This window comes from Equus quagga, chromosome 5 (genome assembly GCF_021613505.1).
Source record: "Equus quagga isolate Etosha38 chromosome 5, UCLA_HA_Equagga_1.0, whole genome shotgun sequence".
Taxonomy (NCBI): Eukaryota; Metazoa; Chordata; class Mammalia; order Perissodactyla; family Equidae; genus Equus; species Equus quagga.
Genome location: NC_060271.1, coordinates 28,480,974 through 28,504,596, shown reverse-complemented (window position 1 = coordinate 28,504,596; position 23,623 = coordinate 28,480,974). Strand labels below are relative to the sequence as shown.

General features: G+C 49.2%; 1 protein-coding gene across 3 annotated transcripts in view; it reads left to right on the top strand.

The window, feature by feature from the left end:
- WDTC1 (WD and tetratricopeptide repeats 1) overlaps positions 1-21,386 on the top strand; it is a 62,526-nt gene extending 41,140 nt beyond the window's left edge. For 2 of the 3 annotated variants that reach the window (XM_046661561.1, XM_046661562.1), the window contains 13 exons: positions 576-622; positions 1,024-1,135; positions 4,191-4,378; positions 6,804-6,986; positions 7,741-7,835; positions 8,240-8,355; positions 9,875-9,950; positions 10,554-10,662; positions 11,439-11,612; positions 14,700-14,935; positions 16,479-16,674; positions 17,608-17,800; positions 19,369-21,386. In XM_046661561.1, coding sequence (XP_046517517.1) covers positions 576-622; positions 1,024-1,135; positions 4,191-4,378; positions 6,804-6,986; positions 7,741-7,835; positions 8,240-8,355; positions 9,875-9,950; positions 10,554-10,662; positions 11,439-11,612; positions 14,700-14,935; positions 16,479-16,674; positions 17,608-17,800; positions 19,369-19,566 — 1,923 coding nt within the window. In that variant the 3' untranslated portion in view covers positions 19,567-21,386. The remainder of the gene's footprint in view (positions 1-575; positions 623-1,023; positions 1,136-4,190; positions 4,379-6,803; positions 6,987-7,740; positions 7,836-8,239; positions 8,356-9,874; positions 9,951-10,553; positions 10,663-11,438; positions 11,613-14,699; positions 14,936-16,478; positions 16,675-17,607; positions 17,801-19,368) is intronic. The other variant, XM_046661563.1, reaches the window with a different exon arrangement.
- Positions 21,387-23,623: the final 2,237 nt, after the last annotated feature.

Sequence of the window (23,623 nt, the reverse complement as noted above, 5' to 3'; positions counted from 1 at the left end):
AAGCTCAAGACTCTGGTCCAATTTACCTTGCGATACCAGGCTCCACCTACTCGAAGGAAGCTCCAGAAGATCAGAGACTTTGTTTTGTATGCTACAGAATCCCTGGTGTCTGAACAGTACCTGGCATGCAGTGGGTGCTCGACAAATTAAATATGTGCCTAATGAATGAAAGATCAACCTTCTAGTTAGTGGGCTGCCTTTGAGTCAGATGCTTCTCTGGGCAAATTTTCTGTGGCTGAGGGGATGTCCCTTCTAGTGGTAGGAGCAGAAATTTGTTTGGGTCTCACTTCCACTGCTTACTGTTATCTGAACTGCAGTGTACTTTTCTGCAAAATGGGATCAATTCTGCAAAATTTCTGGCTCAGAGGTGTTCAGTGTCAAGTGAAATCATGAGTATGACATACTTTATATATGGAAGATCCCAGGCAGTTTAATTCAATTCTGGTCACATGCACCTGGAAAACGTTGATGATGGAAAGGCTGGTTTACCTGTTCAGTTCCGTTTCTCGATTTTGAGGTTTCCAGGAGAACCTCTAACTAGCTCTCTCCTTGTCCTTTTCTGTTTGCTTCCCCAGGGTCACTCAGGATGTGTCAACTGTCTGGAGTGGAATGAGAAAGGGGAGTAAGTATGAGCTACAGCACCTGGGAGTGCTGGAGAGGGGAGTAGGGAGGCTGGATGAAGGGGACTTTCCATTCTCTTAGTTGATCTAAGGAAAAGAGTGAACCCAATGAAAAGAGACTGCTGCTTTCTGCTATGTTCTTATGTTTAGTCCATCATTATACACACACAAACAATGAATCCCAGAGAGATGGAAGGTTGGATGACCTTCCAAAGAATAATGAGAAATTCTCAGGCAAAATAAAAGAGAATCAACTAATGTTTACAAGATAACCTTAAATTCTATGACATCTACTGTTCTTCAAGTTCTTTGTGGCTTCACTCCTTTTCAACTGGGAATGTGGGACAGGAGGAGGGGGCCCAGGAACTTGAGGAGAGGTCAGAACCACTCACTGTGCTTGCAGCTTGCTGGCCTCTGGTTCTGATGACCAGCACACGATTGTGTGGGACCCGCTGCACCACAAGAAGCTGCTCTCCATGCACACGGGACACACTGCAAATATCTTCTCTGTCAAGGTGAGCAGGATAAGCCAAAAGAACAAGTGAAAGGGGTGACTGGGCTGTGCGCATGGTCGTGTTTGCATGCCTGTGACCCATGTACCCCCGAGGTGACAGACACTTTTGTGTTTTGAGCATCCAATGGTGATTCCTGAAACCCCATCTCTTTTTCATGCTCTGCTTCCTTTGTTAGAGCCAAGAGGCCAGCTCTAGATGAATTTATATTTATGTGAGTGGTGTGGTGGGAGTTATGGTTCCGAGCATGAACTTAGATAGCAAGCAGACCTGTGTTTGACACCTTTATCTGCCTCTTGGAAGCCATGTGACCCAGGCAAATCACCTGACCTCCCTGAGTCTGTTTACTCGTCTGTGAAAAGGAAGTAACTAAGGAAACCCCCCCCCATTCATGGATAAATGAGTAAATAAGTCATTTAATTTAAAAAAAGGAAGTAGCAATCCACAGGGTTGATGTTACAGTATTGAGATGATTGGTTAAAAAAAAAAAAAAAGCCCCAGCACAGGTACTTCCAGCTGTTCTACCTTTGAGTCTGCTGATCTGTTGGTGGAAGGGAGCTGAGCTGACTTAGAAGTGTCTTCAGACCTCTGAAGTCCTATTATGTGGAAGTGACATGAAACTTGTCCCTTTTGGTCCCGGAGAACAGACGTAGACTAGTGGCTGTAAGTCCACAGAAGCAAATGTGGGCCTAATGAAGGAAGAGATTGTCTGATGCTTATAGCTGTTTGAAAAAGGTAGGATAGGCCCTCTGAGGACGTAGTAAATGTCCCAGCACTGAGGTATTCTCCTTGCTGGGAACTTTATCTGCCATGTTTAAAGTTGGAGGAAATGACCTTTAATAAAGCACTTTTCCAGCTCTGAAATTCTATAATGGATGTATGTGAGAGTGAGGCTGTCCTTTGGAAAGCCTCACTAATCTAAGAAATATTTTCCTGATTAGTATCGAGAGGAGTTACAAGACACCTGAAGAAGAAGGTAGCTATGAGAGCTCAGAACCTACTTATTTCCCTTAACCCCACCTCTTTCCCAAATTCTGATTCTCATCTCCTTTCCAGGGACCAATTCTGTGAATTTCTGTGATTTTAGAGACAAAACAATGCTGATTCACCTCCTGCATGGTGAACAGAAACTGCTTTCTTCACACTGAGAAGTATTAGGTCTAGTTTGAGTCTGTGCCGTGGGATCTGGGGAAGGGATTTATGCCATCAGTTTGGCATCATGGAGCACAAAACATTGAATTCAGAGACCAAAATTTGACAATGGCCTTGATACTCCCTAGTAATAAGACCTCAGGCAAGGCGCTTATATTCACAGACCCTCAGCCTCCTCTTCTGTTAAAAAAAGTGTAGAAAAGTATTCTTCTGTCTTGGGGTAGTAGAACACTGCAGATCTTTTATTTAACCCACAAGCTCCCCCTGGTGGCAGCTACAGTGTATGATGAGTATGGCAACAGCCACAAGCTCTTCCCAAGGGCTCACCTCTTTATCTCTGTTGTGCATGGAGCATATGCTGTCTCCAGATAGGATTAAAGACTGCTAGTTATCCCTAAAAATGGTTAGATTCCATCTATTTCATCTAGCTCTTGTCCTGGTGAGCCAATAGAGAAGTGTATGTGGAAGGAGTGAATTGTTGCTCTTGCGTGAACGTTTAAGTCAAGCAGGACTTTAGCTGTTTAAATGCAGCATAGTGGCCCACCCCCAGCACCCATTCAGTGTTCTTGTGGGTTGGGAGAAACTTTTCAATTAAGAAAAAAGATAATTCAATCTTTTGAACTCACGAAAGAAGAACTCAACTCACACTACACCCAAATATTTTTCTTCCTCAAAGCTAGGTGATAGAACTGCATACTTTTTAAAAATTACTATTCAAAGCTGTTTGTGGCTCTTTTTGGTTTGTTTTTTTTTTTTTTTTTGAGGAAGATTAGCCCTGAGCTAACATCTGCTGCCAATCCTCCTCTTTTTGCTGAGGAAGACTGGCCCTGAGCTAACATCCATGCCCATCTTCCTCCACTTTATATGTGGGATGCCTACCACAGCATGGCTTGCCAAGTGGTGCCATGCTCACACCCAGGATCCAAACCGGCAAACCCCAGGCTGCTGAAGCAGAGCGTGCGCACTTAACCGCTGCGCCACCGGGCGGCCCCAAGTTTGTGGCTCTTTTGTTTTTACCATATGTCTTCTGGAGTATGTTGTTCTCATCTTCACCAAAATGCTGGGGCTCTCATTCTTTATAATGGCCACATGGAGATGTATCATCTCTCTGCTCAGCCCTTCCCCAGTCTGACATTTGAGGCATTCCCGGTATTTGCTATTATAAGGAGTGCTGCTCCGAGCATTTCTGCACAAGTCCCTTTTTTCTTTAAGAATTATTTCTCAGAAGAGGAAGTTTGAGGTCAAAATATAGAAATAGTTTTTACTTTGTTATCTGTTGCCAGATTGTAGTCCAGAAATATTTGAACCAATTAAAAACACCTCCTCCTTTAAAACACTGAAAGTCCTTTTCATTTTAAGACTAATTTATTACTTAATCACCTGGTTATTAAATAGTCATCGTGAGGCAGTATGGCATGTGAGCATTATACAGACTTGAGTTTGAACACAGTCCTGGTAAATGTTAGTGCCAAACCTCAGTTTTTAATGGGGTTATTTAGAGTTTATTATCTGGGTTTTAGAGTTTATTATTTGGGGTTTTTTAATGGGGTTATTTAATACGATAAAGTACCTGCCCTGGTGTTTAGCACATGGTAGATGCTTACAGCTATGATTATCATCCACTCAGCTCCTACCTGGGGAAGAATCAGAAGAAAAGGGCTCCTTAGGTAGTCTGATTTGACATAGGTCAGGATCATTCTAGCAAAGTAAAGGTGCATGTCCCAATTTTGACCTTATGAGCTGATGCTTGAGATCCAAAGTTTTCTTGGTGGGTTGCCTTTGATGGGCTCATTTTCTTATCTGATATGGAGAGGGTAAGAGGGTGCTAACATCCAGGCTAGTCTCCTTCCATGGCCAACCCTACCTCTACTGCCTGGCAATCTCTTCTTCAATGTTTCCTGAGCAGTTCCTGCCTCACGCTGGGGACCGCATCTTGATCACGGGGGCAGCTGACTCCAAGGTGCATGTCCACGACCTGACAGTAAAGGAGACGATCCACATGTTTGGAGACCACACAAACCGGGTGAAACGCATTGCCACGGCGCCCATGTGGCCCAACACATTCTGGAGTGCCGCTGAGGATGGGCTTATCCGGTAAAGGCCTGGGGCATCAAATGGGGCCTGTGCCTTCCCTGCTTCCACTGCACATTGGCTTCCCCATCGTGTCTGCCCATACTGCTTCCTTCCACAGGCCTGGCTCCTTCCCACCAGCTGAGTTCCAGCCATGTTTGTCTGCCCAGGGCAGTTGTCTGTAGACAATACTCAGCTGGGAACGTTTGCTTACCCTACTCTCTCCTTCCCCACCTTTACCCTCTCCTGCCCAACATCCAGGCCCGCCAGCCTTCTCTCACCACCTCAGATGTCCAGAGTCTGCCTCCTCTGGGCTTTCACACTGCTGTTCCCTCTACCTGGGATTTTCTGTCCCCAGCTCTTTCTGTGTATGAATCTTTCCCACCCTAAGGAGATCAGCTTAAGAGTCACCTCTTCAGAAGCACCTTCTCTGTCTTGTCTAAAGTACACCCCCCCTCCATTATTCTTTGTCTCAGTGCCCTAATTGTATCCTCTATAACTCTAATCACTATCTGCCGTTCTTTTATTTTATTTACTTGTTGGTTCACTTTTTTGTCTGTATCCTTCGCTGAGTAGTAAGCTCTCTCAGAGCAGTTCCCTGTCTGTCTTGTCCTTGGGTGTGTCCCTAGAACCTGCACAGTGCCTGGCACATAGAGGCTCTTGATACATTTCTCTTGAACATTTGGTTAGCAGGCATATGCCTGAGGGGGAGAGCCAGCCAGAAATGATAAAGTGGACTGTCCCCTTTTCCAGTGCCCTGTCACACCTTCCCTTCCCCCTAAAATTGTCTCCTTGCCCTTCTTTAACTCCTTTCTTCAGATGTGACCTTAGAACTTTTTTCTTATTTCCTCAACCTAGTTTAATTGTCTCCCTTAAGATCCTGTAGGACTTTGTGCTCTTTTCCCTGTTAGAAAGGAGGAGTGGTATCTAGTCGTGTATGCACTATAACACAGCAGTTAGAAGCAGGGCACTGAAGTCAGACAGACCTGGCATCAGGTCCTACCTCTGTCATTCAGTGTTTGACTGGAGCAAGTCACTTCACCCCTGAACCTCAGTTTCCTCATGTGTAAAGTGGAAATTATCATAGTATCTCCCTTGTTGGCCTGAGCATTAAAATTAACCTTAGCATAATACTTAGAAGATAGAAAGCACTTGGTCAGTGGTGAGTCCAACTCTGCGTTGTTCTTGTTGACCTTGACTGACCAGACTGTGCCAGGGCAGCAGGTGGAGGCTGAGTGTCTAGGGCATGGGGAAGGAGCCTAAGTGCTTAGGTGCAGGCACAGTCATGAAGGTGTCCCAGCAGAGGGTGAATATCAGCTGGGCTTCCAGAATAGACAGGATTTGGATGGGCAAGGAAAAGCAGAGTAGACTCCCCAGCTGGAGCAGAGTTTGTGAAGTTAGGGGTAAAAGAGGCACGGATAGGATGAAGAGTTCTGTAGTTGTAGTTGACCCATGTTTAGAAAGCTGAGGAACAAGGTTGGAGAGGTATGTGAAGCCAGGTTTTGAAAACCAGACTGAAGAGTTTGGTGAAAGTAAACTAAAAGTACACTTATGCTAAAAGTATTGAGGAATCTCTGCAATTTTTTGAGCAGGAGAGATAGAGCAAAAACAATATTTTAGGAAGAGCAGTCTGGTGAGGATGGCTTAGAAAGATAAGGCGACAGTGAAGAGATTGCTGAAGATTTCTAGGCAGGAGGTGGGTGAGCACATGGGTGATATCCCTCCCAGTCTGAATGTGCCTGTGTGCCGGCTGCAGAACAGTCCCGAGACTGCAACGCCAGGCTCTGTTCTGCGGGTGGGCGTTTTGGCATGACCTTCACCACCTGGATGGGATTCAGCCTTGGCTTGGCTCTTGGTGTTTGTGGGTAGCTCTTAGATGACCTCCAGATTCTCTTTTCTGTTATCTTCGTACTTCTCCTTTTTCCTGCAAGAAACTAGATTAGAATTAAGAAGCAGAGCAGAGTGGTTAAAATGCAGTCTTAGGAAGCTGTCCCCCCCTGCGCTTACTGCGGTGTCATCCCAGGCAGGTTATTTAACTTCTTTGAACCTCAGTGTTCTAATGGTACCTAGGGATGGTGGGAAGAGTTAATTAGATAATACATGTATAACACTTAGGGACAATACTGGACACAAAGCAATTTCTCACTAAGTGTTAGTAATCAGTAGTAATAGTACTTAGCAATAATACTGACATCTGTAAAAAAAAAAAGGTACAGTAGTATTTACTGTAAGGATTTGTATTAGAATAAAACAGAATGTGTGAAAAGCCAACTACAGGTCTGGCACACAGTTGGCACTCAAGAAACAAGAGTGGTTTTTGATGTTCTCGTTATTTACAAACAGGTCCAAAGCCCCTCCCAATCCCCTTACCTAACAAGGCCTTGGCTTCTCCCCTGTCTTCTACACAACCACCCAGCCCCCAGTCCCCTGACTCTTTCCTCTCTCACAGCCAGTATGACCTTCGGGAGAACAGCAAACACTCAGAGGTGCTGATTGACCTGACAGAGTACTGCGGCCAGCTGGTGGAGGCCAAGTGCCTCACCGTCAACCCCCAGGACAACAACTGTCTGGCGGTAGGAGCCAGCGGGCCCTTCGTGAGGCTCTATGACATTCGCATGATCCATAACCACAGGTATGAATAACTCAGCCTCCTGTGGGCAAGGCCCTGGGAACCTGCTGCCCCTTTCCCTCATTGCCATGCCCTCTTCTTTTTAAGGTGGGTTTGTTAAATATTTGATTTTTAAAAATTTTTGTCTATGCTTGTTTTGGAAAATATGAAAAGTATAATAAGGAAATTACCTGTAATCCATCACCTGAAAAAATTACTGTGTATAGTATTTTCTGCTTGTTCTTTTACTATAAATGTTTGTACAGAGTTATAATCTCGTACCTGTAATTTCTTTTTTGTACATGTAATTTTATTTTATTCTTTTTTTAAAACAAAAGTAGAATATACTCAAAACCTCCACAGAAGTCCCAGACTTGAGCAGCTCCTCCAGCCTGGGTTTTCAGTGGACTTCTGGGACAGGTGCAGGAACATGTGGCCTGCTGTACTTTCATTCGTGGGTTTGAGTGACCACTGTTGCTCCTCACACACTATATGACTTGAAGTAGGCCTTGAGCCTTAGCTTCTTCATCTGTAAAATGGAGATAATAGTGTGGTCATAAGGACCAAGACAGTTGGCAAGACCTACTTGTAAAGCATTATAATGTATGTGTCCACAGCTGTCTAGTTGGTGGAACTTTGAGGTTGCTGAGCTAAGGAAGAAAGATACCTCCTGTGTCTCTCAGGGACACAAACTTAGGTTTTCCTCTAGGGAGTGTGGTCTGGTCTAGCCAGGGCTAGTGCCAGGTGTTATAACCTATATGGTTTGCCTTCCCACCAGAAAGAGCATGAAGCAGAGCCCTTCAGCAGGTGTGCACACCTTCTGTGACCGGCAGAAGCCCCTTCCGGATGGTGCAGCCCAGTATTACGTAGCAGGTAGGGCTCAACCAGGCTCTGGCCCCAAACTCTTGGCTGGGTGCTGACTCTCTCTGGGGCAGTTCAGGGAGGCAGTGTTGCATGGTGGCCAAGAGCAAGGATTTTAGAGTCAGACAGACCTGGGCTTTAATCCTGACTGCCATTGACCAGCCATCATGTGACCTTTGGCAAATTACCCTCAATAAGTTTTAATTTATTTTCTGTAAAATGAGGATGTAATGACTAAATGAGATAAAGCATATAAAGCAGTTGGCCTAGCACATATAGTAAGGGCTCAGCACTTACAGCTGCTTTTATGGTGAAAATGATTGCTATCATGATTATATGACTGACTTCACAGAACTTTCTGTCCCTTTTGCGGGGGACTGGGAGCCTCACACTAGTGACTGGGCTGTTCCCTACAGGTCACCTGCCAGTGAAGCTGCCTGACTACAACAACCGTCTGAGAGTGCTGGTTGCCACCTATGTGACCTTCAGCCCCAATGGCACAGAGCTACTGGTCAACATGGGAGGGGAACAGGTATGTATGGCTGCCCAGGGTGACTCTGCTCTCCCCCTTTATCCAGCAGCCAGGGCTGTGTACCTCACGTCCACTGCCATGAGGGAGATAAGAAACCTCATTGTACATGACTTTACAGTGAAATGTAGGAGTGACATGGAATCATTGGAATTCACAGAGAGGTGCCCTGGCCTGGTCTTTTTCTTGAGCATAAGCTTTTGAATTGACAGACCTGTCTTCAAATGTTGACCTTCTGGTTACCAGCTGTGCACTGTGACTTTGAACAAGTCTCTTCATTTTTCTGAGACTTAGTTTCCTCATCCACTATTTTCCTAGGAGGAAATCCTGGGGCTCAGAGGACGCAGTCAGGTTGTGGTTTAGGGCCAGTTTTGGGAAGTATTTTTTGATAATGTCAGGTTGCTAAACATTCTGTTTGCATGTTCTCAGTCAGGATATTTAGTAAGCTTTGCATAAATTCATTTATTCTACACTCACTCCCTGAGCACTTCCTCTGGACTAGCATTATCAGATACATGAGAGAGACAGGGGCTGGCACCGTGGCCGAGTGGTTAAGTTCGCACGCTCTGCTGCAGGCGGCCCAGTGTTTCATTGGTTCGAATCCTGGGTGCGGACATGGCACTGCTCATCAAACCACGCTGAGGCAGCGTGCCACATGCCACAACTAGAAGGACCCACAATGAAGAATATACAACTATGTATCGGGGGGCTTTGGGGAGAAAAAGGAAAAAAAAAAAAAGAAACATGAGAGAGACAAATGCAAAATATGATCCATCTCAGGCTGACAGGGGAGACATGGCAATTGAAACAGTTGATGATATTACAAGGCAAGGTGTGATTTTGTACAAAAGAAATGGGTTGGACAATAGGTGAGCACCTGAGTTCAGCATAGGGCCCTGGTTTCCGATTGCTGAGCCATCTCTGGCCTAAGGTAGCATAAGGATGAGTGGAGAAGCAGTCTAGCAGAGTGGTTCAGAGCCAGACAGACCTGGTTTGGGGTCCTGGCTGCTTTTATGGCCCTGGATAAATTACTTAAACTCTGAGCCTATATTTCTTCTTTAAAGGGAGTGATGATAATAGTACCTCTTCATGGGGTGGTTTCTAGATTGAGTCATATAAAACACTAAGCATAATTTCTGGAATAAAGTAAGAATTCAATAAATGTAATAATAGATAATATTTACTGAGGGAAGTAACTAGCAGTGTTACTTTGGGCAAACTGCTTCCCTTCTCTGAGCCTTTAGTTTTCCCATCTGTAAAATGGGACACTTGGTCTTGTGACCTCTGAGACCTTGTAAAAGTGATTCTAATTAATGACAGTATTTCAGGCAGTCCACTCTAAGGGCCAGGAACTGGGAAGATTTTCCTGTCTGAGGCTTGCTCCACAGAACCCCTCCTGTCCTTCCTTGATGATTCCCTGCTCAACATTCACCGTGTTCCTGAGAGCCACCAAGGCCTTGCTTGTGGTTCAGCCACACTTACCTCACAGCCTCCATCTCTTTTCTTGACCCCTCTACTCTAGGTCTATTTGTTTGACCTGACTTACAAGCAGCGGCCCTATACCTTCCTCTTGCCTAGAAAATGCCACTCCTCAGGGGGTAAGTTCTCCTTTAGGGTATCCTTTGGGGTGTCTCTTCTGGGGAGCTTGAGTGTGTGCCACCTCTGGTGAGAACCTACCCTTACCTTGGGCTGTGGCTGTGATTCTCCAAAAGGAGCAGATTCTCTGAAATAACACTGTCTCTACAGTGAAAAGGAAGATAATATTAGGTCAGAGAGATCTGTCAAAGGGATTTACGTCACAGCCTTTTTCACTTTCCTCTGAAAAAGCAGATTCTTTCCATAGCTTGGCTCTTGAGGACCTGAAGTAGTCGCCCTTCCCTCCTCTTTGACTTCTTTGTAGCCCTACAGTTGCTTTAGTCACCTCCTCTTCCCCCTGCTGCTACCCCCACCACGGGCTAAGGGTAATGCCAAGTTGAAGCTGTGTCCCTTTCCATCCAGCAGAGGGCGCAAAGGCTTTTCTTTATGCCCTTGCCTTATGATCTGTCAGAACTTGCTTTCTGGGAATGGATCTTACCCTGGGAGGATGGCCCCACAATGGTACCATCAGACCCTGTGATGGAATGGAAGCTGGAGAGCTACCAAGAAGAAATGAGGACCTCCTCCTGAGTTGATGCTGTTCCTTTCTCCCCACTCCCTGCCAGAAGTTCAGAACGGCAAGATGTCCACCAATGGCGTGTCCAATGGTGTGTCCAATGGCCTACACCTTCACAGCAATGGCTTCCGGCTGCCAGAGAGTAGAGGACACATCAGGTAGGCCAGCCTGACTTGTCCAGCCCTCCTAGCCCCAATTACATCTTATAGAGGGGGGGCATGTCCTGTCAACTTTCCTCCTGACCCTTATCCATGCACACACCAGAGTCGGGAGACTGGGGCAAAGAGGTTTCTGGAGTGTGGCTAGTGATCCCAATGTCACTCCCACCTGGTAGGACTCCAGTCATGCTCAGACTGAAGCTCTGGTCCCTTTCTGGTCCCCAGAAGCTGGGGTCAAGACCCAGAGGCTAGCTGCATCTTAGCACTGAGCTCCCTCCTAAAGGGGTTCTACACAGATGGGCCTCTTCTATTATATTTTTCCCCATCCCATAGCATCTTATGGCCTCTCTTCTCTGCCAGGCCCTGTTCTGGGCTCTAGATACAGACCTGAAATCCTCTGGTCCTTGAGAGAAACAGAATTCTCTATAGAGAGATCCATGGGAGGGACTTGGGTGGTCACAAGGTTCAGCTCAGCATGGAGGCAAGTAATGTCAGCTACTGTCATGCCCAGGAGTTTGATTAAGAATTGCCTTAAACCTGTCAGGACAGCTTTATTTCTTCCCTTCTGTTTTCTCACTGGCTCAGTGTATCTGGAATTGTACCCATTACTATCACAGTAACCCAGGTCAAGCATACACGTACTCCCCAATTCTAGATGACAGTGCAGATCCCAGGGGCCAAGAAAACTTAGGTGGCCCTCAGGCTGGGCTACAGACTTGCTGATGAGCTGCCCTGACCTTCTTTGACTGGCCTGACTTGGCTCTGCTTCCCCCTAGCCCCCAGGTAGAGCTGCCCCCATACCTGGAGCGTGTGAAACAGCAAGCCAATGAGGCCTTTGCCTGCCAGCAGTGGACCCAGGCCATTCAGCTTTACAGCAAGGCTGTTCAGAGGGCCCCTCACAACGCCATGCTCTATGGAAACCGAGCTGCTGCCTACATGAAGCGCAAGTGGTGAGTGGGCCTGGCCAGGACGAGGGAGGAAGGCAGTGGGCCTGATGGAGCCAAGTTGCTGAGGCATCCAGGAAAGGTGGCAGTGATATCCTGCTCCCTCTTAGGGCTTCTTAGGCCCTAGGCTCTCCTCTCCCCCTCCCGGCTGGTGGTGGGCAGCTGTCTGACCCATTAGTCAGGAAGTCTCAGGCACCAGGGAAGCTCACAGTTAAGTGGGACATGTTACAGGTAGCTTCAACCTGGTGCTTTGTTATAAAGTGCTGTGGCCACTGGTGAAGTAAAAATTGAGAGAATGGTTAATCCCAACTGTTAGAGAATTGGGCCTTGAGTTGGACTTTGAAGGAGCAGTGAAATCTTGCTAGATGGAAGTGAGGTGTTTGGTTAATTCAGTTGCTGTCTGTCTGAAATGATTCTGCAGCTCCCTTGACCTTAAGATTTGCTTTCCTGAGCTCTTAGACTAGTTGGACCAAGCACAAGTAAGATCCCAGAGATCTGAAGCCAGCTGTGGGTTGTGCTGGGTTGTAGTGGCTGGTGATAAAGGAGTAGGTCCATATCCTGAAGAACCCTTTATCTTTGGAGGCCATCAGGGCCCCCAGTCCTTCTGCCTGCAGCACCAGCAGGCAAGCAGGCAGGCAGACCCCATCCCCCAGCCAGGGCCAGGACTGGAGATGGATAGAGCTGGGCCCACAGCCATTTCTGCTCCGTCTGGCATCCGTCGGCTCTGCCCAGACAGACAGGCCAGCTGGTGTGCCATCGTCTGGCTGCAACTAGGCAGGCCAGAGAGAGAAGCTTAAGAAACCCACCCAAGTCAGCAGGATGGTGGATGGGGGTTTGGGAAGATGCTACCCCTACAGGCCTTAGCTCTGGCATCAGGAGTTTGCCAAGGGCTCAGATGGCAGCCAAACCAAGGAGATGACAGTTTGGGGCCATCCTGAAGTGTTTCGCCTCTCTGTCCCAGCATTTGGGTAGAATGCAGTGGTCCTCATCCAGGCTCTAGCTTGAGAGCTGTTTCACTCCTGCATTCTTGCTAAGAGAGGCTGATGATTTCCCAATCCCAGGTGCCGTTGACTTCTCTGAACTCCTACTATGTGCTAGATACTAGGGACAAATTTCTGTCTCTCTGAGTTCCTGTACTCCAGAGCGCCCAGCCTTTGGACAGGGGATAAAGGCATGGGCATGGTTCATCATTGAAGAGACAGGAAGCAGTAAGTCTTTGAATGGTCAGGTGCAGAGCTATGGGCATCAAGAAAAGTTGGGTCACTTTAGTGGGGAATCAGGGAAGCATCAGGAAATGTGGTGTCTGAATGGGCTTTAAGTGTGGGCAGGCTTAGACAGGGAGATGAAAAGGAGGAGGGGACTGCAGGGGAAGGACATTCCCAGGGAGTTGAAGTGGTGTGAACAAAGGCATGGGGGTGGGGGGCTGACTGGAGAGCTTGTTTGCAGAACAACAAATCCATTTGGCTGGAGCAGAGGGTTCTGGAAGGGACTGGCAGGAGATGAGTCTGTGAGGTAGCCTGGGGCCGGCCTGGGAAGGACTTGGAATGCAGAGCGGTGGCGTTTTGGCCTCAATTCAGTGGATGATGGGCAGCTACTGAAGAGTTTTGAGCGGGAGAGGGATGTGCTGAGGGCTGTCCTTTCAGGGAGATTGATCTGGCAGTGAGTCTAGATGGGTGAGCCCTGGGGCCAGCCTGCTCTCTCCCCATCCCCACATGCCTGCCAGTGACCCCTAGAATGTCACATTCTGTCCCAGGCCAGTCTCCCTAGGGCTGCCATCTGCTCCTGAATGCAGTGGGAGCTGTCACCCTCTGGCTTCTGGCTGGTCTTTGGTCTGGCTCTCCCTAGGAGCTCTGAGGGGCACCTTGCAGGCGGTAATTGGGTTTCCAAACAGTGCCTGCTCCTTCGTCACAGCCACTTGTTCTGACGCAGGCTGCGCCATGGAAGCAGCCTGTCTCCTACCTGCCCCCACACTGGCTGAGCTCCTTGTTCCCAGTCTGAGCATGGCTGCTCCAAGGGCTGAATGCTCCGAGTGCTGTAGGAGAGGAGGGTCAGGAGGACATTTCCCTTGTCAGGCCTGCTTTGGCCCTGTGCAGGAGGGTTGTGAGCTGTGCCTTGGTGGAGGGGCCATCAGCTCTGGGGAGTGCTGCCTGGCACAGTTGGGTCCTAGGCCCACCTCAGCCCAGCAGGAAAAAAAACAGCCCCCAAAGCAGAAGTGGCCCCTGTGACCCATCTGGCTCTCCAGATGAGAGCTAGGAACCGGTCTTTGGGTGCTGAGGGAGTGTGTATCCTATATTCTAGCACAGGGTGGAAAAAGGAGGGGCTTCTCCTTTGAACCCTCCACACCTACTCCCCCCACAAGAAAATTCCCACTTCCCTTTATCTATGCTTTGGGAGGTTGGAGAAGTGAGTGGGGATGATTTGGAGCTCCTGGCGTGCACTCCCCCCATCGCCATCAGCTTCCAGAGAGCTGACTCTGCCAGTCTGTCAGGCCCCATCCTCCAGCCCCCGGAGGCAGAGGCCACAGCTGCTGTGGATCAGTCAGCCAGGACAGAGGGGGGTCTGGCTGAGGGCTTGCAGCCTGCTGGTCAGACCCTGGATCCCCAGCCTGGCACTTCTGGCTTCCCCAGACCACAGAACCATCCTTGAGGGCCCCCTGCCTCGGACATGGCTTTGAAGGCCAGTTGGGGGGGGATTTGAAGGGGTGGATGGAGGAAGGGAGAAGGAGGGCTTGGGGAGCCTGAGGCGGGCAAGATGCCAGGCCTTCTGCTGCAGAGCTGCGGGTGCCTGGGGTGAGCGGGTGTGCAGTTGCATTCTGTGTCCAGCAGAGGGCAGCCTGATACTGGCTTTTGCCACACATCTACCTCCCACCTCCACAAATCCCCAAGGCCTTGGTTCCCAGCTTGCGTCCTTAACGTACTCCGTCTCCTGGGGAGCAAGACCTCAGTGGAGCCAGGATTCTCTTCATCCCCAAGTACCCTCCCCTTGAGATCTGTCAGAGGTGGGCTGGGGTGGCCGCACGAAGCAGAAGAGACAGTAGGAACTCCTTGCTTGCCGTGTGATCCTATCTCCAAGCCACACTCCCTGCCTTTCCAGGGATGGTGACCACTACGATGCCCTGAGGGACTGCCTCAAGGCCATCTCCCTAAACCCATGTCACCTGAAGGCACACTTCCGCCTGGCCCGCTGCCTCTTTGAGCTCAAGTACGTGGCTGAGGCTCTGGAGTGCCTGGATGACTTCAAAGGGAAGTTCCCAGAACAGGCCCACAGCAGCGCTTGTGATGCTTTGGGCCGTGACATCACGGCTGCCCTCTTCTCCAAAAATGATGGTGGTAAGTGGGTACTGAGGAGGGGTTGCTGTCACTCTTTCTATGTGAGATGCTGCATGACACTCTGGAGAGGACATCGTTCTGGGATTGAAGAGGCCTGGGCTCAGATGCTGATTCAGAAACCATGTGACCTTGAGACAGTCACTTGGTCTCTTTGAGACTCAGTTTCCTCACTGAAAAGGGGGAATGATAGCACCTTTCATTCAGAGTTTCTATTGAGGATTAGTGATAGCCTGTTTAGAGCACCTGGTGCAGTGCCTGTGACTCAGGATAGGAAGAAGCTGAGACCAATCAGGCCATGGGGTGCCCAGGGCATTCTCACCTGCTCTCAGACAGGGCCTTGGATACTCCCTTGGGCATCTGAGTAAGGGGCAGCAGCTGGGGTTGCACTGGTTCCACTTTGCATGCTTGCAGCAAAGGCAGCAGTACAGGGCGGTAGAAGTGCCTCGGGAACAGGGTGTGGAGCCTCAGGTTCCAATCTCAGCTCCTGCATGTGGTAACCTTGGGCAAAGCACAGCCTCTCTGAACCTGCTGCCTCACCTGCACAGAGAGCATTTGAAACACTGCCCAGCTCACCTTGGTAACTTTGGAGAGCAAGCTGGGTAATTTTAGTGTGGTCTATAAACATGAAAGATGAGCTCACTGGAGGTAGACAGGACTGTCACCTCTCTCCTTCGCAGTTTACTAACAATATGATTGATTCATTTGTTTGAATAGCTTTTAAGTACCTACCGTGTGCCAGGCACTGTGCTGGGTCCTGGGAATAAGCTGTGAACAAGTCAGTTGGGATTTCTGTATTCTTAGAGTTTACAGCCTAGTGAAAGAACCAAGCAAGGAAGGAAAAACAGAGTGTGACGAGTGCTATGGGGACCTGATATGGTATAAGTGTATGGGGCAAAGGCTTGATGGCAGTCTGGGGTTCTTGAAGAAGAGACATTTAAGCTGAGATCTCAAGGATGAAGAGGAAGACTTAACTAGATACAAAGCGTAGCTGTGGGAGGTGAAGAGTTCCTGGTATAGGGACCAGCATGTGTAAAGGCCCTGAAGCAAGCAGGAACAAGGCACTTTTAAGGCACTGAGGAAACTGGTGTGATTTTACCCAAGGCACTTAACCCATCAGTGCCTCAGTTGGAATCCATGATAACTTGTCTTCCAGCAAGGAAGACCTTACTGCCTTCAGAGCTATGGCTGTATTTGGAAAAGTCATCCCCTCGAGGCTCTCTTGGTAGTGCTTCACCCTCCCCACCCTGCCTCTCCACTCCACAGAAACAGACCTTGGGCCTGTACAACCTTGGGGCTTCCAGACATTATTCAAGGACCTGAGCCAAGGCCCTCCTGGCATCAAAGGTCTCCTCTTCAACATCCTCAAGGGTGGCATCCAAAGATGCTTCTTCCCCACAGTTGTTTCCAGTTTTCCCGGGTAGGGGTAGAGGCAGTTAGCCCTGCGTTGCTAGTACTTGAGATGAAAACAGGGCCAGGAATGGGGAAAGATGTGGGAGGGGAGAGAGGGCTAGGACTCTCACCTTTCCTTGATCTCTACCCCCAGAGGAGAAGAAGGGAGCTGGTGGCGGTGGTGGTGGCGGTGGCGGTGGCGGCCCAGTCCGCCTCCGCAGCACAAGCCGCAAGGACTCCATCTCAGAGGATGAGATGGTGCTGCGAGAGCGAAGCTACGACTATCAGTTCCGCTACTGTGGCCACTGCAACACCACCACGGATATCAAGGAGGCCAATTTCTTTGGCAGGTCCGAGGCCCTAAAGAGGAGGAGGGCACAGCCCAGTTGGCAGCAGAAGGTTGGGGGGGGGGGGGGGGAAGGGCATAATGCTTTTAGAAAAGTCTCACAATCCCAGCTCTGCCTCTATACCCTTGGACAAGTGGCTTCACTTCTGTGTGCCTCAGTTTCTTCATCTATAAAATGAAACCAGCCATCCCCACTCTTGGGGCCATAAGGAGGACTGATGAGGTAATCCATAAAGCATCCAGCACAGTGCCTGGACTATTCCTTTATCCACCATCCCCTCCTCCCTGTCTCCATGTGCTGGAGCTTGGTTTCTTTATCTGGATGCTTGGAGCCTCCCTCTGCTGGGGGTATGAGGCAAGAGCCCTCAGAGCCTGGCAATGTTGGCACACTTATTGTGTGCTCAGAACTGTGCCCCAGGTACTGAGGGCACAGCCTGTTTCTCAGACACCATTACCCACAACACTCCTTTGTAGATGTTTTACTTTCCTTGAGGAGGTAGGACACATGGACAGGAATCAAGAATCTCTCCATCAAGATCCCCTCTAAATGTCAGCGGTGTGTAAAGGGCACATGTACTGTAGGATTTGGGGGTCTGGATCCAGGAAGGCTGGTACTACTGAGGGAAGGTTTAGACAAGGGTGTCCCCAGAGACCTGAGAGATGCAAGATCCAATCCTGGTACCCAAGGAGCTTATAATGTACTTTGGGGGAGAGTATCTTGTAGAGACCCAGGCAATCCTTGAACCTGAGTTCAAGAGAACAGTTGAACCGTGACTAGGGCTCTGCAGTATGGAGGGGATTACCACGTGCGTGGGAGTTCGGGGGTCTGAGTGGCTCCAGAATTCCCTGCTCCCCCTTGCCCTCATCCACACAGCCTCTACTTGAGGCTGAAGGGCAGTACCCCACCTGACCTCCCTGCCCTTTGCCCCCCTGCCAGCAACGCTCAATACATCGTCAGTGGCTCTGACGATGGCTCCTTCTTCATCTGGGAAAAGGAGACCACCAACCTGGTCCGCGTGCTCCAGGGGGATGAGTCCATCGTCAACTGCCTACAGCCACACCCCAGCTACTGCTTCCTAGCCACCAGCGGCATCGACCCTGTTGTGCGGCTCTGGAACCCCCGGCCAGAGGTGAGAGTGTAAACAAGGTGGCTGAAGCCAGACAGGGAGGAAGGTAGGGATGGACCTTGCACAAGGCCTCCAGCTGAGGCTGTGAGGGTTGGGAAGGGACATGAGTCACGCAGAGAGTAGAAGCTGCTAGAATGAGTGAGCTCTTACTCCAGGGCCCAAGGCTGTGTGAAGGTGGGAGCCATCAAGTTCTGAAGGCTCTAAATGCAGTGGGCAGTTCTAGGGACAAGAGTTGGCTCCTGCTTTCAAGGGGCATATTCTTGAGCAAGCTGCAAGGTTGAGATTCACATACAGGACACAGTAACCAAGGACACGTGTGGGAGGGTGGGGAGGGAAACAGACCAGCTCCAGCACACATCATGGCTCCTTAGGTACCCCTCATATACCACTGTGATGTGTCCCCCAGAAGCTGTGCAGAGCCCAGTCTCTCAGTCATATGGGAAGTATGCAGGCTTTGGAGTCTGATGGGCCTGCCTTTGAATCCTGGGCTCTTCATTCACTGCCTGAGGGACTTAACCATCTCTGCCTCAGGTTTTTATCATCTACATTGTAATGGAAATGACAGTGCTACCTCAGAAGGTTGCTTTGAGGATTAAAGAAGTGATACCTGTAAGGTGTCCAGCCCACAGGGACACTTAGGACAGTGTGGTCCCCTCTGTTCCCAGGGTGTGTAGCCAGGCAGGCCGGCCTGAGGTCTCTCATACCCTCTGCCCCACCACCTCCCTCTTCCCAGCTGGCAAAACAGAAGTCAAGTGGTATATCTAATTTCAAAGGCAATTTGCTGCAAATTTTAAAGAGACAAGCCTACTGGACCCTCCGTTGAGGGGAGAGGAAAAGAAGGATAAAGACAGGGTTTTTGCAGGGCCAGCCTGGTGGTGTAGTGGTTAAGATTGCATGCTCCACTTCGGCAGCCCAGGGCTCACAGGTTTGGATCCTGGGCGTGGACCTAAACAGCGCTCATCAAGCCGTACTGTGGCGGCGTCCCATATACAAAACAGAGAAAGATTGGCACAGATGTTAGCTCAGGGCCAATCTTCCTCACCAAAAAAAAAAAGCAAGGGTTGTTGGGAGCGGCAACAGAAAAGAGTGGGATTGGGGGAGTATGTCTGCACCCCCAACTCTGAGATCCAGTGTGTGTACCCAACATATCCTGGGGTGAGTCCTCCCTCATACATGTCCATGTATGAGTCCCCCATATATATCCTGATGTGCTGTGTCCCCAGCATTTTCCTTTGTGGGGCCCCTGTGTATACCCTGGTTTGTGTATTCCCCCAATATGTATCCCAGTGTGTTTTGTCCCCTCCCAATGTATATTACCATGTGGGCCCCCCAAACATATAACCCCATGTGGCATCTCATCTCCATCACATAGATGTGGTATGTGTGTCCCGTATATATCCCAGTATGCACGTTCGCCTCCACCCATACACACATATGGGTAAACCGATGGAATACCCATATACATCTCCTGGTATATACATCCCCCCTCCATATGTATAGCTCATTGTGTGTGTATGTGTCCCCCACCCCCCTGCACATACATCCCAGTAGTATGTGTCCCTCCCCTCCAGAGTGAAGACCTCACAGGCCGAGTTGTAGAGGACATGGAGGGCGCTTCCCAGGCCAACCAGCGGCGCATGAATGCAGACCCGTTGGAGGTGATGCTGCTCAACATGGGCTACCGGATCACAGGCCTGAGCAGTGGGGGTGCTGGGGCCTCTGACGATGAGGACAGCTCTGAGGGCCAGGTGCAGTGCCGGCCCAGCTAGACCCTCCTAGCCCTGGTCTCCAGCCCCTGCTACTGGCTGGACCCTCCACCTGGGCAGGAGGTCAGGGGGTTCTGTTTTGGTTTGTCTCCTCACCCCCATTTTTTCATTTCCCCTGTTTTGTTTGTTAGTTTGGCATTGGGGGTGGGGGTTGCTGCAACTTGCTGGCTTTCAGACTTTTGGGTGGATTGCCCCTTGACTGGTCCCAGCCCTGAGCAGAAGAGCAGGAGGGGAAGCCCCTCCATCTGCCCCCCACCTCCCGCTTCCATGTCCCTAGAGGGCTCGGCCTGCCTTGGGTGGGGAGGCAAGGGCTGAAGCTGTCTTCAACGACTGTCCTACCCTTCAGTTGGCAGCAGAAAGGGGAGTGGAATTCCCAGATTCCCAGACCATAAGGGCCAGCCTTGACCTGCTGCCACACTTGCTCCCTGGCAGGAAAGGCTCACTCTACCTGAGGTCTTCAGGGAAGGTTCTGAAAAAGGATGGGGTCCCACCCTCCCTCCAGAGCTACTGTGTCAGGGTGGAAGCAGACAGAAGGATGGGAGCCCTGGAGTGGGCAAAGCCAGGCCACTGCCTGGTCGCAGTAAAGCATCCTCTCCCACCTGCCAGGCACTGGTTCTGGGCCCTGCACCTGCTCTCACTGACCGTCTCTGGGGCTCAGCCTTTCCTGAGGGCCTGGCAGAGGGTAGGGCACCACACCATATCCCATCCACCCGTCCCAGCCCTTCCACACTACGGCCACTCTCCTTTCTCGGGCGCTCCTCAGCCTCACTGTGACCTTTCTGCCAGAGCTCCCAGCCAGGCCTACTCTCACTGAGGTGGCGCTCCCTGCTAAGGGCCCATTCTGCCCTCCCTCCCACCCCACATGCTGAGCCGCCACAAAGACCAAAGAAGTGATGGCTTTTCTCTGTCCCTGCTGCTCTGGGGGGAGAGGGGTGGGTCTCCTGAGCCACTCTGGATGGGAAAGTCCCCAACTCAGCTCCCTCCCTCCTCAGCAGCCCCAAGCTTTACACTGGATGCAATGGTCACCCCACCACTCACCAAGCCTCCCTTTCTCTGCCCCCTTGGCTCTCAGCTCGGAGCTGCTCCTGGTAGTTGGTTCATCCTTCCTCCCCTCTCCCTCCCACTTCCCCTCAGTGCTTACTTGGCCGCAGCCCTCCAGCTGCAGCCTCTGGGGAGAAGCAGCCTCCCTTCTTTTCTCCCTCCCGCCCTCCCTCCCCGCCTGTCTCTGCCAGGTGCCTCCTCTCGGTCAGGCTTCAGAGCAGCCCTAGAGACAGAAGGGCCATGTTAAAAGCTTTTTCACAGTTTTAAGAAGACAGGGGGCCCGAGGACAGTGGTGGGGGGTCTGGCACCATCTCGTCATTGCTTTAATCCCAGCAACACAGGTGGCAGCTTCTCCCCCTTCCTCCCCACCCCTGTCCCTCCTCCCACCCCTCTCTTCTAGCTTGGTAATGAAGTATATTTATTGGTGAAGGAAACAGCTGCTGCTGCTTCTCCTGCTGCTGGGACTTGCTCCCCTATCTCTTCTCCATGACCTTTCTCCAGCCAGGGAGGGGAGAGCGGGAGAATTGAAGCTGGGCCCTGGGGCCCAAGGACCAACAGGGGCCCCTTTGCTTTCCTGTGTTCGAGCCACGCACCATTTCCCCTCTCCCTGCCTCCCACCCTCCCTCCCTCCCTCCTGCCCCCTGCCTGCCCAGCCTGGGCCCTGCAGTGTGGAGAGACACATAAGCCTTACTGTCCTCTGGGGGCAGGAGCCGAGCCTTTTTGTTGCTCCGCTCCCAGGAGAGTGAGGGTGACGCAATTGATTAAAACCATTTTGTTCTAGGTGTGGCTGGTGGCATTTGTGGGGAGCAAATGGGTCTTGGGACCAAAGTAAGGGTATCTGATCCCTCACCTCTGTAGCTCTGTGACTTGAGTAACCACACCTCTACCAGGCAGAATGAGGCCTGCCTTGGAGGGTCCCTGTGAGGAGCTGTCACCCAGCCTAGCAGGGTCGAGTGCAGAGCCCAGCACTGGTGGCTGTGATTTGCAACAATCAGCTTTCACTCTCCAGGCTGTTTTCTCATCTGTAAAATAAGGAGGTTGGAGTCTTAGTGGTTTTTCAAACTTTTTAAATCCATACCCAAACAGGAAATATATGTTTTACATTGTGACCCAAGATACCCATGCTTATTTGTATGTATATAATGAGCATAAGTTAGACACAATAATACTTACCCTTGCTACATGCAATGTCTTCTATTTGCCCTTCTACTTTATTAAGGAGAAAAAATGCTGGTTGTAACCCACTAAATTGATTTCACAGCCTGCAGTTTTTTGATGTGCCCTGGATTAGAGGATTTCTTAGAACAGAGATTGCCAAACTTTCTCAGCTCATAGCACTCACCCCATTGTTAGTGTCTCAGTAATGTTTTCATGGAGCCCCTAAGCCACAAGAAATACCTAACAGTTCAATTTATTAAGTAGTTAAGCACAAATCACTCAATAACAATTTATGTCCTACTAAGTCAGTGATCATTTAAAAAAATAATACATATAAATTAGAAGAAACTATTTTTATTTCATTCTTAAATAACTACAACGACTAATGGGATCTCTCAGCTTGTTGGGCACTGCAAAACTTGTCAAACTTTCTAATCAGATTGGACATCACCACCCTTATTTCCTGTTCCACATTGACTTTCATTTGCTTTTTATCACAGCAACCGCTAAAAACCCAGGTTCTCAAAGATGACTTAATCAAAGGAATGTAGCGCGACCTAATGATGCTTGAGCTAGTAGTTCTCTTGGTAGCCAACAGGTGTTGAGTACTTCTCAAATTTAAAATACCCTACTGTGCTCCCTGTGAATTTGCTGTGGCACCCTAGGGGGCCCTGATGCACAGTTTGGGAACTGTGGCTCAGTTCTGTGGAAACAATAGTTTCAGTTCACTACTGAAATTTTGTGATTCGTCTCTTTGTTACATTTGGAAACAATCAGGCTGGGGTCAGCAGGGTATGCTCGGTTTAGTGCAGGAGACAGACAGGAAAGAAGTCCTGCCAGAAGCACAGTAGGTGGTGTTATGGAGCAGGTGCTGTGGGCTGGTATTCCTCTGTGTTCCCAAATTGAAGTCTGCAGAAGCTTCTTCAAGACATTTGCAGACCAGGCAAGGGAGGAACAATGTTCTAGGCGAAGGGAGTAGTGCAAAGTCCCAGATTTCCTCATGGAGCCTGAGTGATTCAGTTCAGCTGCACTGTAGAGATGGGGCGGCCTATGGACTGGAGAGGCAGTCAAACTGTGGAGGACTTCCTGTGCTTGGTGAGACTGTAGGCTTGATACTGTAAGCAAGGAGGAGCCAGTGGAAGACTTCACCAGGGGCTCCCTTTCATTTGGAGTTGGTACTCCTTTTTTATTTTTTTTTAATTAATAGACTTTATTTTTTTAGAGAAGTTTTAGGCTTATAGAAAATGGAGCAGATAGTACAGAGAGTCCCATATACCACCTCTCTCCCTGGCTTAGTTTCCCCTATTATTAACATCTTGCAATAGTGTGGTACATTTGTTACAATTAACCAACCAATATTGATACATTATTATTAACTAAAGCCCAAGATTACATTAAGATTTACTCTTTGTATTGTACAATTCTATGGGTTTTGACAAATGCATAATGTCATGTATCCACCATCACTGTCATACAGAATAGTTTCACTGCCCTAAAAATCCCCTGTGCTCCACCTATTCAGCCCTCATTGGCACCAAAAAAAAAAAGAATTACTTAGGAATAAATATGACAAAATATGTACAAGATCTATATGAGGAAAACTACAAAACTGAGGAAAGAAATCAAGGAAAATCAAAATAAATGAAGAGATAGTCCATGCTCATGGATAGGAATGCTCAATGTTATTAAGATGTTATTTCTTCCCAACTTAATCTATAACTTCAAAGAAATCCCAGTCAAAATCTCAGCAAGTTATTTTATGAATATCAACAAATTGATTCTAAAGTTTATATGGAGAGGCAAAAGACCCAGAATAGCCAACACAAATAGCAAAGTCAAAGAAGAATAAAGTTGGAGGATT